At 58.6% G+C, this 17,494-nt stretch overlaps 1 protein-coding gene across 19 annotated transcripts in view; it reads left to right on the top strand.

The window, feature by feature from the left end:
- Window positions 1-17,494, top strand: part of CACNA1E (calcium voltage-gated channel subunit alpha1 E) — a 110,958-nt gene that overhangs the window by 67,344 nt on the left and 26,120 nt on the right. For 12 of the 19 annotated variants that reach the window (XM_083845827.1, XM_083845826.1, XM_083845825.1 and 9 more), the window contains 18 exons: window positions 3,421-3,536; window positions 4,602-4,655; window positions 4,850-5,008; window positions 5,113-5,322; window positions 6,492-6,604; window positions 6,686-6,798; window positions 6,908-7,039; window positions 7,339-7,411; window positions 7,754-7,871; window positions 8,184-8,251; window positions 9,398-9,495; window positions 11,843-11,899; window positions 12,931-13,530; window positions 13,630-13,892; window positions 14,116-14,275; window positions 14,662-14,791; window positions 15,347-15,406; window positions 15,684-15,790. In XM_083845827.1, the coding sequence (XP_083701953.1) occupies window positions 3,421-3,536; window positions 4,602-4,655; window positions 4,850-5,008; window positions 5,113-5,322; window positions 6,492-6,604; window positions 6,686-6,798; window positions 6,908-7,039; window positions 7,339-7,411; window positions 7,754-7,871; window positions 8,184-8,251; window positions 9,398-9,495; window positions 11,843-11,899; window positions 12,931-13,530; window positions 13,630-13,892; window positions 14,116-14,275; window positions 14,662-14,791; window positions 15,347-15,406; window positions 15,684-15,790 (2,631 nt within the window). The remainder of the gene's footprint in view (window positions 1-3,420; window positions 3,537-4,601; window positions 4,656-4,849; window positions 5,009-5,112; window positions 5,323-6,491; window positions 6,605-6,685; window positions 6,799-6,907; window positions 7,040-7,338; window positions 7,412-7,753; window positions 7,872-8,183; window positions 8,252-9,397; window positions 9,496-11,842; window positions 11,900-12,930; window positions 13,531-13,629; window positions 13,893-14,115; window positions 14,276-14,661; window positions 14,792-15,346; window positions 15,407-15,683; window positions 15,791-17,494) is intronic. The other 7 variants (XM_083845817.1, XM_083845812.1, XM_083845818.1 and 4 more) reach the window with 3 other exon arrangements.

The raw sequence follows: 17,494 nt of genomic DNA, 5'->3' as shown, positions 1-17,494 counted from the left end.
TGCTGGGAGTTGTGACTTCTCTTCTGGATATTCCTCACATTTTTTTTCTTTCTTTTGGCATGGGGCATCCATGCAAAGCAGCACAATGTGGTGTTTCTGAATCACTCCTACAGCCTGGGATCAGTCCTGCCCTAAAGGTCCCTTGGGGACCTGGTAGAAGACTTCCAGCAGCACCCATAGGAAAATCTGATTTAAATCACGAGCTTTCTCCCAGGGAGAAGGCAACCACCAGCACCTGCCTCTCTCAAACGTTGGAAGTGCGCTCACAGGAGTAAAGTCGGGGGTTTTGTACCCTCGGGGTCCCTGCTCCAGCCTTTGCTGTCACCTTGGTGCCGCGACCAGACTTTCTGCCCGGTGATGCCAGCCCTGCTCCCTTCTTGCCACCTTCTGCTTAGGCTCAAGCACCAGGTTACAGGCTGCACCGTTAGTTCAGCATGCTTATTTTGGTTTCTTTACACCTTTTGTGTAAATACCATCTGATCCTCACGAGCTGCACCTGTTTCATCGCTGTTTTCCAAACCGCCTGGTGTCCATTCTGTCCTGTAACCTTTTCTGATGCCCTCCTGGGGCGAGGGTGTTTTTCCTCAAGTCGTGGTGCTCAAAACTGGACAGGAGCCATGCGCCGAGACCTTGGAGGTGCTGAGCGGAACAGAAGCGTTACCTGATGTCGTACAGGGGGTTCTCCTTGTTGTACAACCCACCACAACTGGCTTTTCCACAGCAGCATGCTGCTGCTGCCTCCTCTCCAGCATGTAAGCCAGTACTTCTCCTCTCCCCACCCCATCCTTCGTGCTGCCTCGGGTCATTTCAAAACCCTTTTGGTAGCAGGTTTGTTGGAGGTGTGTTTAATGGCAGCGAAAGGTGATGAATATATGACTTTGAAGATGGTTGGCTTGTTTCAAAGCATGGAAGCCACAGTGTTGGTGTGACCAGTGCTATATCCCCTCTCTGGGCTCAGAGAAGCTCCTGGAAGGATACAAGTGGGCTGCAGCACCCATGATATTTTTTTCTTCCCCCTTAGTTTTTTGTTCTTTCTTTTTTTTTTTTTCCCAAAAAAGGGGCACTTCTGTGGATGCTTTCACATGTTTTCTTCGATTAAGACTGGATCTGGGTCCTGCAGAGCAGTGATGCTGAAGCAGCATCGCCGTGAGGGCGCAAGAGGCTGCTGAGCGTGGCCGTGCCCCCGGGGTCTCCTGCTGGGATGCTCTCGCCCTGCGTCAGGGGAATGCCAGGGCTCTAAAGAGGAATTTTCCTCCCCGGGAGAAATAAACCATCTGCTCCCATCGCCTCGGAAGGCTGGGCACGGTGTCTGGATGGTTCCTCGCCTGCAGGAGGATGATGGCACGCTGCTCACCGAGCTCCCCCCGCCACCTCCATCCCTCGGTGCCTGCTTTTGGCGTTACCCAAGGGCACGGTCACGACCACACCAGGTCCAACACATCCCTGTGCTCGGCACAGGCTTTGCTATGGAGAAAGAAGAGGAGACTGGAGGCTGGGACCTCTACATCAGGCTCTCTGTGCGTGCTTTCACCCTGCTTTTACAGATTTGGAGAGCCCCCACTGGCCTGGGGAGGGATGTCCTGCTCAAATTGGCCACCCGGAGCCCCTTGCGAAGCCGAGCGGTGCCGTCCCGTGAGCCGTGACCTGCACACGTCGGGGATCAGCATCCTCCCGGGGGGCCAGCCCCGTGCCTGGAGCGTTCCCAGGCGGCTGCCAGTCAGCGCGGCCGGCCCCGTGCTCGCACCGCAGCGCTATCTCTACCCGCTGCTGCAAATTGGCTCTGAGCAATCCTTGATCTGTCAGCATCGCCTACCCACTCTCAGATGTCACCAGCCCCCGCTGCTGCCCCGCTCGGTAACGTGTCTCTCTGAGATGTAATAATTCATTAAGTTGAGTTTAACTTTTTTTTTTTTCTTATTCCTCCTCTCTGCCCCCCTTCCTCCTCCTAATGGACAAAAGCAATTAGGCTCCATTAGGGAGCAGCAGTGTGGGAAGCGGCTCCCTCAGAGATGCTGCAGCAGCAGAAGGGACCGCGGTGTCCCCGTGTGCGTGGCACCAGCTTCTTGCAAACTAGGGCTCCACAAGCAAGCACTTGGACACAGGGAAGTGGCATTGCCTGCTTCTGGCACCCCCCAGCTCCAAGGGACAAAGGACACCCGAGGGACAAAGGACACCGAGGGACAAAGGCAGCGTCCCCGCTGGCTCTGGCTGCGAATGGCAGCTCCTCGCTTCTTGGCACCTCGAGTTCGCTGCTGTGCAGAAAGCGGCGTGGGGGATGAAGCCAAAATCATCCTGCCTTTCCTCCGCGCCAGGCGAGGAGCGTTTTTCACATGCCGTGCCCAAACCGGTGAGCGCCTTTCCCCGCCGGCTGTGGGAGGTCTCCTCCTCGCTCTCCCCCCGCCCTCCTTCCCTCCGCTTAGGCTGCTTTTTTCTCTTCCTTCCCTTTTGTTCTCTTCCCCCTTCCCTGCCCTAGGAAGAAAGTCTCATTTCAGTCTGAAAGCCGGAGCTGGAGGGGGAGAGGCATTTGATGCTTAATGCCGGAGCGGCAGGAAACTTCACCTTCCTGGGGTGGAATTAAAAATGCTTGAATTGTCTGGGGATCTTAAACAAGAGATGCAGGGAACATTCAGGGCTTTTCACACAAACACGCGCGCGCACATGCAAAAGCCCACACAGCATTAAGGGTGTAATAGCTCAGCTGGGGTAATGCACTTGAACTCCATCAGCAGCAGACAGACCGATTCTTTTGCTTCTTTTGAGTATTTGGAGGCTGGAGGTTGCTGCTGCTGCTCTCTGGGGAGAGAGATGCTCGCCTTGAACGAGAGCGGTGCTGTTTGTTCTTCCCAATCCTGCTGCTCATCAGGGCACGGTGGGGCAGGGGGGCTCGGTGCAGGGCCCATCCTGATGATGGTTGTGTGAGAAAGGGTGTGCTGGGGGATGTCTGGAGTTGGGGACGCTTCTTGTGTGCGAACGTGGCCAGCAGTAGAGGTGGAATGTGTGGGTCGAGATGCCCCAGGTGTTTGGGGTGTGCGAGCGCAGGTGTGGGACCTCCTCGAAGTCATCTTCCATGTAACACTGGGTGCTGGTGTGAGGATGCTGTGTGTGAGGCTGCCCGCTTTGCCACGTCTGCGTTTCAAGCCAAATATTTCAATTTCTTGGAAATTCCCCTGCCTCCTTCCCCATGCTCTGTGAGCAAGGTCTCACCTTGCTTTCCTGGGTTTGGCCACAGGATGGGTGACAACAGCCACGGGGGACATCAGGGGACAGCTGGACACGAGGCGAAGCAGGGGACAAAGCCACACAGGAGGTGGCAGTGCCCAACCCGGGGGCTGCAGGGTGGCAAGGTGGAGGGGATGGGATGTCTGTGGGGCAGGAGAACCCCCCGGTTGTGCTCTCACCGCCCCCTCTGCCCTGTCCCAGGGAGTTTGCCAAAGAGCGCGAGCGCGTGGAGAACCGCCGAGCCTTCATGAAGCTGCGGCGCCAGCAGCAGATCGAGCGGGAGCTCAACGGCTACCGGGCCTGGATAGACAAAGCGGGTAAAGGCCGGGGGTCCCGGGGGTGGTGGTGGTGAGAGTGGCTGGGATGGGGACGGACCTTTGGACGTCACTCAGCGTAACCCCAGGGCTCTCAGGGTGCTCTCATGGTGACCTTGGGCGCATGGACGGGCTCAGCCCCAGCAGGAGTGATGCTCCAACAGCTCTCCAGCCAGGCTGTGAGCAGGGGCATCCCCAGCAGCTGAAGAGACCTTGCATTTTGTGGCACAGAAATGTAATATTTGGGGCATGAGGCACGTAGTGTCACCAGGAGAGGCAGCTGAGCCCTCGTGGCTGTGAGCCTTGCTGCGCGACACGTCCCTGTCTCCTGGCGCTCGCTGGAGCCTCACGCAGAGATGGGCAGTGGGGAAGCAGAGCAGTGAGCGGCGCCAGTGGTTTTCCACCTTTTAACCTTATTTCTATTTTTATTTTTCTTCCCCTGGAGAGGTGATGGCTCTCAGGTTCCTATTGTTGTTCCTCTAAACAAGGGTAGCCCTGCTCACCTGCAGGTCTGCCTCGTGCACCGTAGTCAGCTCCCTTTCGTTTTCTGTCATGCCACTGCCTGGCCCTGGGACCCAGCTTTCCTGGCGTCCACAAGACTCAGATAAAGCCCCAGCTTTTTTTTTTTCTTTTCTTTTTTTATACTCATGAATCCATGAGTAAAGTTAGCTTGTGAGTGAGTAGAGGGCAGATGTTTTGTTCCTCTGAGGAGTTAGCAGAGGGTGAGGAGCCCTTCAGAGACATAGAGGATATGGAGAGGGGTCTCCTCCAAGAGCATAACTCAGAAAAGGGAATTTCTGTCTACAATATTCAGCTTATTTATGGAGGCTATTTACAGAAGCCAGGCTGATCAGAAGTAATTTCTCTTTCTGATGAAATGTGTGGTAGCTGCCTCTTGCCACCCCAGAGAATTTGCTTTAGGACACTGACCCCATGCTTGATGAGAGTTTGCAACCTGTAGCAACCACCTCCAGGCTGGGCAAAGTGCTTAGGTACCGGGCAGTGACGTGTGGTGTGCTCGGTCATTGGTGGCTTTTCTCCTGATGCTGAACTGTGTGTTTTGCGTAGAGGAAGTCATGCTGGCTGAAGAGAACAAAAATTCCGGGACCTCAGCCTTAGAAGGTAAGAGAAGCCAAGTCCTGCCTGCCCTTCCTGGTGGCTGGCCACAAATGGAGGCTGAAACCCTCCTCCGTGGGTGGAGGGAGGTCTGCAGACGTGCCAGGGGGCACATCCCATCGCCAGACCCGAATCAGCCAAGCACTGGGGTGCAGACCAATGAGAGTGTTACTGGCAGAGCCGTGCCACCGCGGCTCCAGCACCCCTTCCTCTCCCCCTGCCAGTGCTCAGGCGAGCCACCATCAAAAGGAACCGGACGGACACCATGAACCGCGACTCCAGCGATGAGCACTGCGTCGACATCGCCTCGGTGGGCGAGCGGAGGCTGGCGCAGAGAAGACCTCTCCATCCCACCCTGGGTCGGTGCCGCTCTGAGCTTTCTTCCCCCCGACCTGGCTCCCGCGGGGCTGGGGCACCCGGTTCGTCCTCTCACCTTGGCACCTTCCCCTTTTTTCCCCCTCAGGTAACCCCTTGAGCCGCTCGGGCCTGAAAGGCGCCAGGGTGGACGGTGCCTCCTATCTGCGGCACAAGGAGCGCCTCCTGCGCATCTCCGTCCGCCACATGGTGAAATCCCAGGTCTTCTACTGGATCGTCCTGAGCCTGGTAGCCCTCAACACCGCCTGCGTGGCCATCGTGCATCACAACCAGCCGGCCTGGCTCACACACTTCCTCTGTGAGTCCTTCGTGCCGGGGGCAGAGCGTGCATGGGATGGCAAAATCTCCTGCAAAATCTCGGCAGCCTTTCGTCTCCAACACGTGCTGGCTGCTGGTAGCAGTCTCAGCCCCATGGGGAAACGTGGAGAAGTGTTCCTGGCCTCATGCCCTTTGGGTCTAATGGGTTTGTCAGGCAGACTGCAGGACTCAGGTGGATTTATCCCAAAATTGTGAGCGGTGGTGATGGGGAGTTTGCTGGAGGTCCACCTCAGAGTGCCCACGAGCAATTCAGGGTCGGAGCTGGGGAGGTGTGAGTGCAGGGACGGGGCTGGTGATGCTCATGGGAGGACCCTCTGGTTAAAGGAGTGGTGCAGAGCATGTCATGGAGACCCCAAACTTGATGCCAGCTACTGGGGCATCCCCCAGCCCACCCCGGGCTGCGGGATGAAGTCAGGGCTCAGAGGCAGTACGTCCACATCCAGTCTGGCAGACTGCACTGTGCTCAGCCCCCCAGCAGCTGTGTGTTGCTCCTGAGCTGCTGCAGGAGGGACACTGCTGCTTTCCCATCCATGTTCACTCTTCTTCACCTTGAAAACGTCCCCGTCAAGCAGCGGGCTTGCCCCAAATCTGCATTGGCACGCTCAGGCCTGCCGGGATCCCAGCACGGCGCGGTGTGGGATGGCAGCTGGTCGTGGTGAGAAGCAGCTTTTGGGCAAGGGGAGGAGCCAGGCTTTTGCCCGCTAATGTTGGTGAAATAGCTTGAGAAGCTTCTCCCTGGCTCGTGGCTGCTTGGCTTGATTATCGTGGCCAAGTTCCAGCCGTGCAATGATTTAGGTCCAGCTTGCTAATGTTCCCCTACAGTGCCTCGTGGTTAACATCGCGGACACCCCAACTACCACCATATAACGCTGAGGAGCTGCTCTGCTCTGTGCCAGCCCTCTCTGGCCTTCTCTAACCACTGGGACACCAGTGTACTTACCCCGAAGATTAATTTGCGGGGTTGGTGCCCTGTTGTTCGCAAATTAGTTCTTGGCAGGCTTGCTTCCCAATCCCATCGTCTGGCCTGAGAGCTGGGGGAAGCAGCGTGCTCCTCAGTGTGTCCCACCTCTGCCGTGTGCCACTTGGGCTACTGGTGCTCCTCGATGCTTGGTGTCCCGGGGGCAGAATGTCTGGGTTTTTCTCTTCCAGACTATGCAGAGTTCCTGTTTCTTGGGCTCTTCCTCCTGGAGATGTCCTTAAAGATGTATGGCATGGGGCCACGCCTGTACTTCCATTCTTCATTCAACTGCTTCGACTGTGGGGTAGGTGGCCCCGGGGATGGGGCATGGGAAGATTTCCCGTCCTGAGCTCGTCTTTGACTCACAGCCATGTCCACTTCCCAGGTCACGGTGGGAAGCATCTTTGAAGTGGTTTGGGCCATCTTCAGACCAGGAACCTCCTTTGGGATCAGTGTCCTACGAGCCCTTCGTCTCCTACGAATATTTAAAATAACCAAGTAGGTGCCAGCCACCCGTGCCCGTCACCCTCCATCCCTGCAGCCCAGATCCAGTCACTGCTCTCCTGCTGACACTGCTGCAGGTGCTCCAGCCACATCTCTTTTCTAGGTACTGGGCATCCTTGAGGAATTTGGTGGTCTCTCTGATGAGCTCCATGAAGTCTATTATCAGCCTGCTCTTCCTCCTCTTCCTCTTCATTGTGGTCTTCGCTCTGCTGGGCATGCAGCTGTTCGGAGGCAGGTAGGTTGCAGTGAGTCTGGGGAAAGGGCACTTTGCTGGGTGGTTAATGCCACGTGGTGGCACCCACAGGGTGCTTTGGAAGTCTGCAACCTTGCTCTCAGCCTGCTGCTGGTACCTCTCCTGCACCAAAAGCCCTGCCCGGGATGTGCTCGGGGCTGGGGGTTCCTTCTGGCCAGGGCATATTTGGGAACACCCTTCACTGGAGCGGGGGGAGGCCTCCGAAGCACCAACAAGCTGATGGCACAGCGCCGTGGCTCGCTGACCCCTACCCCAGCCTGTTCTTGTCCTTGTGGTTCCAGGTTTAACTTCATCGACGGGACGCCGTCGGCCAACTTTGACACTTTCCCCGCAGCCATCATGACGGTGTTCCAGGTAGGAGCCGGGCTGCAAGGGGGCACAACCCGATGGCCTTGGGGCCGTCTGCTCAGTGCTGGATGGGGCTCTTGAAACCAAACGGGTCCGGCTGCTAGGGCATAACTCCCTTGCTCCCTCTCCTACCATAAAACTGAGCAGATGGCTCTCTTCTCCATTATTATCAGCTCTTCCAAGGTGGAAGAGTTTCCAAACCCTTCTGAGGAGACCCAAATCCTCAGCAAAGCCCCGTATCTTCTCCCTCAAGGCTGCCTGCCCTGTGTGCATGGGTGGGATGGGTGGAGGGTGTCCAGGTGACAAGAAGGTGGCCGGTGACCGACCTGCCAGCTTGCTTTCATGCAGATCCTGACAGGCGAGGACTGGAACGAGGTGATGTACAACGGCATCCGCTCGCAGGGAGGCGTTCGCTCGGGCATGTGGTCCTCCATCTACTTCATCGTCCTCACCCTGTTCGGAAACTGTATCCACCTGGCTGCTGTGCTTGTAGCAGGGGCAACCCCGCCTCATCTCCCTCCCCGGGGACACCCACCCCTCCCAACCCTCTGCTCCTCCCTCCTCTCCCCATTGTGGGGGTCCCACCATGCATGGGGCAGCCCTGGGCACCCCGGGCGCAGAGGAGGAGCTGCCTGGAGATGTGCTGCGGGCAGGACGGATGGGACGGGCAAGGAGTTTGTCCCTGAGCTGGCGAGGAGCCCCCAGGGCCACCCTCCCATGGTGGCTGCAGGCGCCCATGTCCTTACTGCGTGGCTTGTGCATCCTTAGCTGCCCGCAGATACTCTGCTGAACGTCTTCTTGGCCATCGCGGTGGACAACCTGGCCAACGCTCAGGAGCTCACCAAGGTACGTCCCAGCTGCTCCTTTCTCTCCTTGCCGGTGGCAAGGATGGGTGAGCAGGGAAGGCACTGGCACCAGTGCCCGTGACCGTGCTTGCTCCAGAGCCAGGACCACCGTGTCCCTTAGCTCAGCCCACCTTGCAAAGAGGTTGGGCTCTCCAGGGACACCCACACCTCACATCTAGAGTAGCTTAGCTATTTCTCCATTTAAGCTCCCCAGCTTTGTTTGCGGTCAGATGGAGATAACCCTTATCTATCTGACGAGGACTGTTACTGCCGAGCACTCCGGAGGCGCCAAGGGGTGTCAGTATTTGCTCCCCATCTGCCTGCAGGGCAGCGGAGGTGATTCAGGATGCAATTTAGGATGGTGCTCAAGAAGCTTATTGGGCTTGGCTGCTTTTAAGACCGTGCTGGGGAATATTTGGGGAAGGCTGAAATGTTGGGGCACCCTTTGGGTGAAGTAGGCAAGAACTGCAGGGGTCATTGCTGTTCTTCGAACGAGCCCAGCGATCCCACGCCGCTCAGATTTTGCACAACCCGTGCCTGTTCCTTGGCTCCTGCGGACTCACCAGGCAGCCCCCACAGGTAAATCCGACCTGTTCCCGGCAAACAGAACGGGGCAGGAGAGCGCAGGGTGCTCCCGTCCCCCTGTTCCCCCACGGTGGGTGCCAGGAGCTGCGGCTCAGGGGGAGAGGCTGGGCGAGCCCCTGCGGCATGCCGGCAGCACCAGTTCGAGGCGATGAGGTTTTCGGAGAGGCTGAATGTGCTAAGATGACTCCCAAGGACTTTTATTTTTTTTGCTCTGGAGATGCAGCCAGGCTCGTTAAAGCTGTACGGTCTGTGCCGTGGTTGTCTGTGGGTCCCTGGCCTCCCGTTCTGTCTCACCCCACCCTGTGGCTGTGAAGGAGAGGCTCTGCTGGCCTGTGCTGTCCGGGGTCATTTTGGACCCGCAGGGTTCACTTCTCCAGGTAGCACTAACGCCTTCGGTGAGATCCAGTGTGATGGGGAAATTGCATCCCCATGGTGTGAGATAAACGAAGGCTGTCTCTGTGCCTTTCTCTTGGCTCCTAAGGTAACCCCACCATCTCCAAGGGGTGCAAGTTCCCCAAAACGCCAGCCTCCTGCTAAGCAAACCCCTCCGTTTCCTCCGCAGGACGAGCAGGAGGAAGAGGAGGCCTTTAACCAGAAGCATGCCCTTCAGAAAGCCAAGGAAGTCAGCCCCATGTCCGCCCCCAACATGCCGGCTATCGAGTGAGTGACCCCACGAGCCCCTCAAGCCCCCTTCCCCTCCCCGGGGGCGCAGAGGGGGATGGGAGGAGATGGATGTGCGCCCTCCGTGGGGCAGACACCAGGCCACCAAAGCAGGTCCTGGGACTGCCCCATGCTCCCTCACCTCCTGCATACGGCAGAAATCTCCCCAAAGAGGCTTCCTACCCCAAAACCCGAAGCTTAAATACGTGAGGTTGCTGCTAAGGGTGAGGGGAGAGGCCGGCGAGGAGGAGGAGGGTGGGTGGTGATCGCTCCTGTGCAGCGTTTCTTTGTGGTGGGGCAGGGGGGAGCAGCGGGTGGGGAGCAGGGGGTCCCGGCAGTGCCAAGGTCTGACCCCCCCCCCCGGCTGTAATGCGGTTACACGGGATGGAGCAGGCTTGCAAAATCGCATTTCATGGTAAGGGAATTTGATTTGGGGAAGGCAAAAATCCAAACCCACATGAAACCCTTGACACTCTGTTGAGGAGCCCTGCCTCTGCGTTGCAGCAGAAGAAAGTTCTGTTTTTTCCTTCCTGGACACCTTTTTTTTTCTTTTATTTTGCCCTGTCATATGGTCTAAATCACATAAAACTTTGTAAGTCAACATTGGAACGAGGCGTTTTGATTTGTTTCCCAAAACAGTACACTTCGGTACGGCTGGAAGGATTTATTTTTTTTATTTTTTTTATAGAATCCCTTCCCAGGGAATTTTAGGTTTCATTATGCTTTGAAACCAAGCCAAGCTCACACACGGCTGCGTCTCTTTGAAAATTTGCCGAGAGAAACCCAGGCGAGCTCCAACCCGTGGGGATGGAGGAAGCAGCAAGGTTCAGCTCGGATTTTGGGGAGCTGCCTGAGCTCCTTGGCTTCCCAGGGATGGGATGCAATGGTCCCCCACCCTGCTGGCTTTGGGATGGTATGAGTACCTGTAAGACCTGCCTGGGGGTGAAGAGAGATTCATAATAAGAGAGAATTCTCCCTCTCTTCCTTGCAAGCAGGATTTGGGGGGTTTATGGGAGAGATGGCAGTTTGTGTGTTGTGACCAGCTCACGGGCATTGTCTCTGGCTGCCAGTGTGAACCCGTTGGATAAAGTGAGGAAATAAAGGGATTTAGGCTGCAGAAGGGGCTGGAGAAGGGAGAGATACGAGAGGAAGAGGCGGGAGATGGAATATATTAGGGCACTAAAGGATTTGCCCGCACATCCTTGCTAGTCTTCCTGCTGCTGTCACTTACAGCTGGCTAGGAAAGCAGATTATTTTTTAATGTTAATTTGTTGTTGTTGTTCCTGTGGCATTGAAATGGGAGATAGTGATGTTTGCAGGTCTTTTTTCTAGTTCCGCCCCCTCCTCAGCGTTGCTAGTTTCAGGGGCAGGGGAGAGGGATGCGATGCCCTGGGGGTGACGTTTTCCAGGGTCAGTTCGGGTTCGGGTGCATGCAGACGGCTTCGGTGGGTCCCAGGTGTGGGCAGGTTCGGCGCACGTGTTCGTGCTGGCGGAGAGGTCCGGTTGCTGTCGGGAGGAGTGCTCCCACGTGGCCAGGCTGCCGTGGGTGGCTGCGGTGCAGCTTGGAGCACGGCGTGTGCGCACGGGCGCCCGTGGTGCAGATGGCTCGGGCTGCTCGGCGCGTGGGTGGCCAGATGGACGCACGCGGGTGCTGCGACGCGACGATGCCGCGCGGCCACTTGCTGCGGGGACGGCGGCAGGCAGCAGGCGTGCACCCCGAGCGTGGCACCGGGCTGTCCCTTCGCACCTATCTGTGATGGTGGCAGTCACCAGCAGGACCCCGCTGGGTGCTGGGGCTGTGGGTGCCCTGCAGGAGAGCAGCAGGGAGTGCCCCGACTCGCGTGCGTGAGCTCTGCGCGCACACGTGCGCTCGGTCGCATGCAGTTGGGGTGTATTTGCTCACAGCGCACATGCGGCGTTTGCAGAAAGCAGAAAATGTAAATTGCATGCAGATTTGCATATATTAGCTTCGTATCCCATTCTGTGGTCTCAGGGCGGCACACACGGTTGTGTAAATGCGTGGTGATGCTCTGAGCAGCTTGGGGCCAGCCCGACACATCACCTCTTCTGTCAAAGCACCGTGTGTAGCTCAGTGGGAGTGAACAGCTCTTCTTTCGGCACTGGAAAGAGCTGCTAAATTCCTGAGGACTGGGATTTCCGAGTGGCTGGCGAGGCAGCTTGCTTGGCCACGTCTCCCTTGCTCCCCAGACCAGATCCACAGCCCCAGGGTGAGCACCGCTGCGTGCATCCCTCTGCCCAGCGGTGTGTGAGCCCCGGTGGGGTGTGCAAATTGGGCCGGCACAGGAGGGGTGCTGGGGATTGAACGGGTTTGTTTTTTCCTCCCCAGAAGAGACAGGCGCAGGAGACACCACATGTCGATGTGGGAGCCGCGCAGCAGCCACCTGTACGTGGGTCGCGTGTCCTCTGTGGTCCCCTGTGTTTTTTTTGGGCAGCCCCTGCCCCGCCTGTGGGTGCCTCAGGGCGCTGCCCTGCACCCGTGTCCCTGCGTGCGCTCGTGGCTCTGTGCGTGCCGAGCCTCCGTGCCGTGTGTGTGTGTGCGTGTCGGTGTACCCGTGGGTGTGTACCGGCGTGTGCTCCGTGGGTGAGCAGTGTACGTGTGTGCACGTGCGTGTCTCTGTGTGTCGGGAAGGGAACGTCTGTCCTCGCCGGGCTGTCTGTGTACGTGTTTATGGCGGTGGAAAGGATCCGTTTACAACCCCAGAAGGCACAGCTCCCCCAGAGCACACCCGCAGGAGCACAGAGGACCCCCGGACAGGCGGGCAGCCAACAGCTCTAGCCCCAAATCCTCGCACACGGGCTCCCCGTGGGACGTGCCGGCTGCAGACCGAGCACAGGCAGGGAGGGGGGCTGTGTGCCCCACTGCAGACATCCCCCTGTAGGGCAGAGAGTGGCACCTCTCAGTGAGAAAGCCAGCCTTGAACCTGGCGCCTTTTCCCTTTTTACTCTCCATACCCATCCCATCAGCACTGCCGCCCAAGCCCGGCCATCATTAGGGCAGCGATGCTCCAAAAAAGAGCCCGGCTCCAAGGAGCTGGAGGAGAAAAATCAACCCCAGTGCCGGCATCCTGGCTGCAGCAGGAGGACTTTGGCCACATTTTAAGTGGTGTTCCCAAGCAAGCAAGGGGACGGTGGTCACCACCAGGCTGGGATGGGGCAGAGGTCTTTTGGAGGGGCAGGGGTCCAGCTTCAGCCCAATTTCCAGCCCCTGCCAGCACCAGAGGGACGCTGAAAGGCTAAAGGGGACTAAACCTCGGTGGCTGGGCAGGTGTTTGTGTCTCCAAGCCCCCTGTGTGCATCCCCATGTCTCGTCACCGGGGCGGTGGGTGCATGCAGCTGGGGTGCCGTGGGGTGAAATGCCGGCACCGGCGGGGGGCTCGCGGCGCTGACCCCGCTCCCCGGCTGTCCCCGCTGCAGGCGGGAGCGGCGCCGGCGGCACCACATGTCGGTGTGGGAGCAGCGCACCAGCCAGCTGCGCCGGCACATGCAGATGTCCAGCCAGGAGGGCATCAACAAGGACGAGCCCCCGCTCATCAACCCCCACGCCAGCATCTTCCGACGCAAGAAACCGGGCGACGGCGTCGCCTTGGAGAAGTGCGACGAGGAGCAGGGCGGCAAGGGCGAGCGGCCGCCGGCCGAGGGTCCCGAGCAGCCGGCCCCGGGGACCAAGCCGGGCAGCGGGGAGGACAGGAGGAGCCCATCGCCCCGGGCCAGGCGGGACAAGGAGCTGTGGCACCAGAAAGCGTGCCATGGGAACTGCGAGCCGGGCGAGGAAGGGGCAGGAGGAGGCATCGAGGAGAGGGCGCGGATGAGACAGAGCCAGCGGCGCAGCCGGCACCGGAAAGCCAGGATGGAGGGGAAGGATCCGGCCCTGGGGAGCCGCTCGGGCAGCCAGGAGATGGGGCTGGAGGAGGCCAGCCCCACAGAGGGGGCGCAGGATGGGGACCGGCGCGGGGATGCTGCCGCGGCGCTGGACCTGATCCAGGGCGAGCCGGAGGCGAGCGGGGAGCCCGCCAGGTTTGTAGCTCGGGGTGGGGAATCTTGTAGCCCCCGTAACTCCTCGAGTCATTGCTTTCCACTTATCTTCTTGCACCTTTTTGTCCTTCCCTCCCACAGGACTAACGGGGTCCTTGCTGAGGAGGGGAGCCCCCCGGCAGTGGCACCCGAGCCCCCCCGGGGGCTGGAGGGCAGCCTGGGCGAGCAGGACTGCAGCAGCCCAGACACCAGCGAGCAAGCCCTGCTGGGGGGAGCATCGCTGGGGGCCAGCCGCACCGTCAGCCGCAGCGAGCCCGACCTCTCCTCCGTCACCGCCAACACCGAGAAGGCCACCGAGAGCACTGCCATCATGATCGATGTCCAAGAGTCCGCTGTGGTACAGAGTGAGGACCCCTCTCTCTTTCCTGAGAGCCTTGGGGGGGGAGTTTGGGGAGAGCAGAGAGCCGCTTGTGTGGCTTTTCCCATCCGTGTCCATCGGGTTGGGGTGCCCATCCCAACACCCCTTGCCTTCTCCTCCCCGGGTCCCCACAGCAGGGAGCAGGGCAGGGCTGGAGGCAGAAGCTGCCCCTCGCCCCGTACCTGGCAAAGGCTCTCGTTTTTCTGCAGTTAGCAACAAGACTGATGGGGAAGCCAGCCCCCTGAAGGAGGCAGAGAGCAAGGAGGACGAGGAGGAGATGGAGAAGAAGAAGCGGAAGAAGGAGAAGAGCGAGACAGGCAAAGCGATGGTGCCGCACAGCTCCATGTTCATCTTCAGCACCACGAACCCGTGAGATTTTTTTTTATTTTTGGCCTTTGTATTCGGGGCTAGGGAGGGCTGTGAGGGGACAGACACCTATCCTTCATGGAAAAGAGGTGATACCTTTGGGAAGGGGGCTGAATATCTCCCAACAACCTGGTTAACGGTGTCCTTCCCCTGCCCCAGAGCGCTCTCCCCCTGTGCCAGCTACGCTCATCGCTTCCTTTGGACCGTTGGGTGCTAGCTGTGATTTTATTCGATGCTTGTTGCACACCCCTCCATTTTTCTGCCACCCCTTTGCTATGACCCCGCTCCAGGAGCCTGTACCAATAAGGTCACTAGCCGGGGACGTGGGGTGGGGTTTGCGTGCGCGGGGCACGCCGGTGGCTAGCGGGTCGGGCGCTGTCTCGGCGCAGGGTGCGCAGAGCCTGCCACTACATCGTGAACCTGCGCTACTTCGAGATGTGCATCCTCCTGGTCATCGCCGCCAGCAGCATCGCCCTCGCGGCCGAGGATCCCGTCCTCACCAATTCTGACCGTAACAAGGTGACTGCAAGCCCCCTGTGATCCCCAAACGAGGGGGACACCTCCCTGTGCGCCTCCAAAATCGGGGTGGTGTCGCGGTGATTTTTGGGGATGGGCTGCTGGTGGGCTCCGAGGTGCTGTGTCCGGGCTGGGGGAGAGCAAATGAGAGGGTGGGAACAATGAGGCAGGGAAGACGTGGGTTTGGTGTGAAAAAGGGGTGTTTTGGGTTTGGCAGTGAGAGGTAAAACTGAGCTGGAGCGGCACACGTGGCCACAGGGACGGCTCGTGCCCTCGGCAGCATCTCGGAGGTGGGCAGGTTGGAAGGGGCAGAAAAAAAAGGGAAAGCTGAGCAATTCCAATGGGCAAATCCCCCTTGGCCTTCAAGAAGATATTGCAGTGGTCAGGGGCCATGTAGGGCCGCAGCCTCACGGGGGGGAGGATGTGCAGGACACGAGGATGTAGAGCCCAGGGGTCCGGAGCAGGGCTTTGTCCAGTCACGTAGCTTAAAGTGGGGAGATCCCGATGTGCCCAGGGACTGGTTTCCCCCTTGGCAGCACCCATGCCCTCTCTCCGCAGGTCCTGAGGTATTTTGACTACGTTTTCACGGGGGTGTTCACCTTCGAGATGGTTATCAAGGTAAGATGAGGCTGTGCTGGTGGCAACAGGTCCCACAGCATGCTTGCTGCAGGGGGGTGGCTCACAGGGGAAATTGCTCAGTTTTCAGTTCTGGTCCTAAATGCGGATGACAGAAATTTTAAAGCCCGGTTCTTAGCAATAGAAGACAAGAGAGCTCAGCGCCACTTACACCAGCCTCCAGGCTCCCCCGAAACAGGATGCTCCTTGATGTGTATCCTAGCTCAGCAGGGCGCTCGATGGCCACGTTGGTGATCTACCTACTTTTATCCCCTCCCAGATGATCGACCAGGGCTTGATCCTGCAGGACGGCTCCTACTTCCGAGACCTCTGGAACATCCTGGACTTCATCGTGGTGGTGGGAGCGCTGGTGGCTTTCGCCTTGGCGTAAGTGGCCGTCGTCTTTTGGGCTCAGCCTCGGCTGGGGCGGGAGGAGGATGCGGCCACGTGGCATGGCTACAGGACCCTGATGAGTCTGGGGGGGATTCCTCTGTGCTCTGCTTCGGGAACGGCTCCTCACAGCAGTGTGCAAAGCCCAGCTGTACCTCTGGTAGCCAAAACTTGTGTAGCCTCAGAGGCTCGTTGCTCCCTGCTTGTCTAATAGCGGTGAGCGAGGAGGCAGGGAGCGAGGGAGGGAAAGCAGTGGAGATGCTGGGAAGAGGTTGGTGGTGGAACCGGACCTGAAAGGGGCTGTTAATAATAAGGGAATGGGTGGCAGAAGTGGAGCTTTCACCTGCTAAGCATCCTCACCACGTATTTGAGCTTTGGTGCCAAGCAGAGGCTTGTGGCTGTGGGTCCTGCTCCGTAGGGGGGTGCCAGGGTGTGACGGTGCCCGTGTCATGGAGGGGAAGTGTCCAGGGATGGGATTCATCCTGCTCTGAGCTCCTCCTCGTTGTGAGCCCTGATCCCCTGGGAGGACACCCCCGACACTGCGTGGTGGGCAGCATCGTGGCATTTCCCTGTCCCCAGCCCCCCTCCCGAGGGTTGGAGAGGTGCCCTCTGGCATGGGGCAGCTGAAGTCTCAAGGGGCCTGTGCATCTCCACGGATGTTTGCAGCAAACACACGTAACCTGTCCCTGTGGTGCGGCAGACACCGAGCTGCTTGTGCCATGGAGGAGGGCTCTTTATAATGTAAACCTGCGCCATTGTCCCTCTCTCCCGGGTCCCCCGGTGGCTCCTGCTGGAGGAGATGATCTCATAAATTCGGGGGTGAGGGGAACAAAGGCACCGCAGCGGTTTCTGATGGGTTTTGAATTGTGAAGCATTTATAAGAATGCCTGCATCTGCCATCAGGGCCCGGGAGTGACATGCTGCCACCCCCGGAGCCACGGGGAGTCTGCGGCAACAGCTGTCCCGACCTGCCTGGTTCATGGTCTGGGGAGAAAAACTCTCACAGGGCTCTTTGAATTCCTCTCCTTTCCTTCTGCCTTGCTAAGTTCTTTGGTACGGGGAGAACCGATGTCTCCCCAGGTGCCCATCTTCTCGTTGGCAGGCAAAGAGATGCCCGTGGGGTGGCTGACGCTATTAGGTGGCGAGAGCAGCTCGTGGGCAGCTCCAGCACCCACTGGCAGAAAATTATATGGGATGCTTTGGTACTGAATTGTATTTTCTGCCCCCTCTGTGGTTGGGTTTCCCTACAGCAGCTGTGGCTGCAGCAGGAGGTCTGCGGGCTGGCTTGTGGTGCCGCCATCACACTCCCATGGTGCCACCATCACCCCCTGGCCATCAGTGCCACCTCAAAATAAGAAATGAGCACGTGTCCACCCGTGTCTCTGGATAATGTTGTAGCTTGCCCGCTGCCCACTCAGAGCCTGCGCATCGCGAGCAAGAGGCCGCCTGTGCCTGCCTCCCGTCAGCAGCTCTCAGCACCGAGAGCTAATGCATCAGCCCAAGTGCAGCCTAAATAAAAAGCCTGATATGCCGCTGTAAATCTCCAAAGAGCTGGAATTAAATTAGCCGGAATAACCGTAACCGTAACTAAAGACCCCACCGGCTTTTGCCTTCCGTGGCACCCTCGGAGGAGGCATTAGCGGGCGGCTTTGCGGAGCTGCCAGGCTGTAAGACCTACGTTTGTGGGTTTGCAGCAGGTGG

The sequence above is a fragment of the Anser anser genome (assembly GCF_964211835.1).
Source record: "Anser anser genome assembly, chromosome: 8".
Taxonomy (NCBI): Eukaryota; Metazoa; Chordata; class Aves; order Anseriformes; family Anatidae; genus Anser; species Anser anser.
The sequence above is the reverse complement of the archived record's forward strand: the minus strand, read 5'-3'. Positions and strand labels throughout refer to the sequence as shown.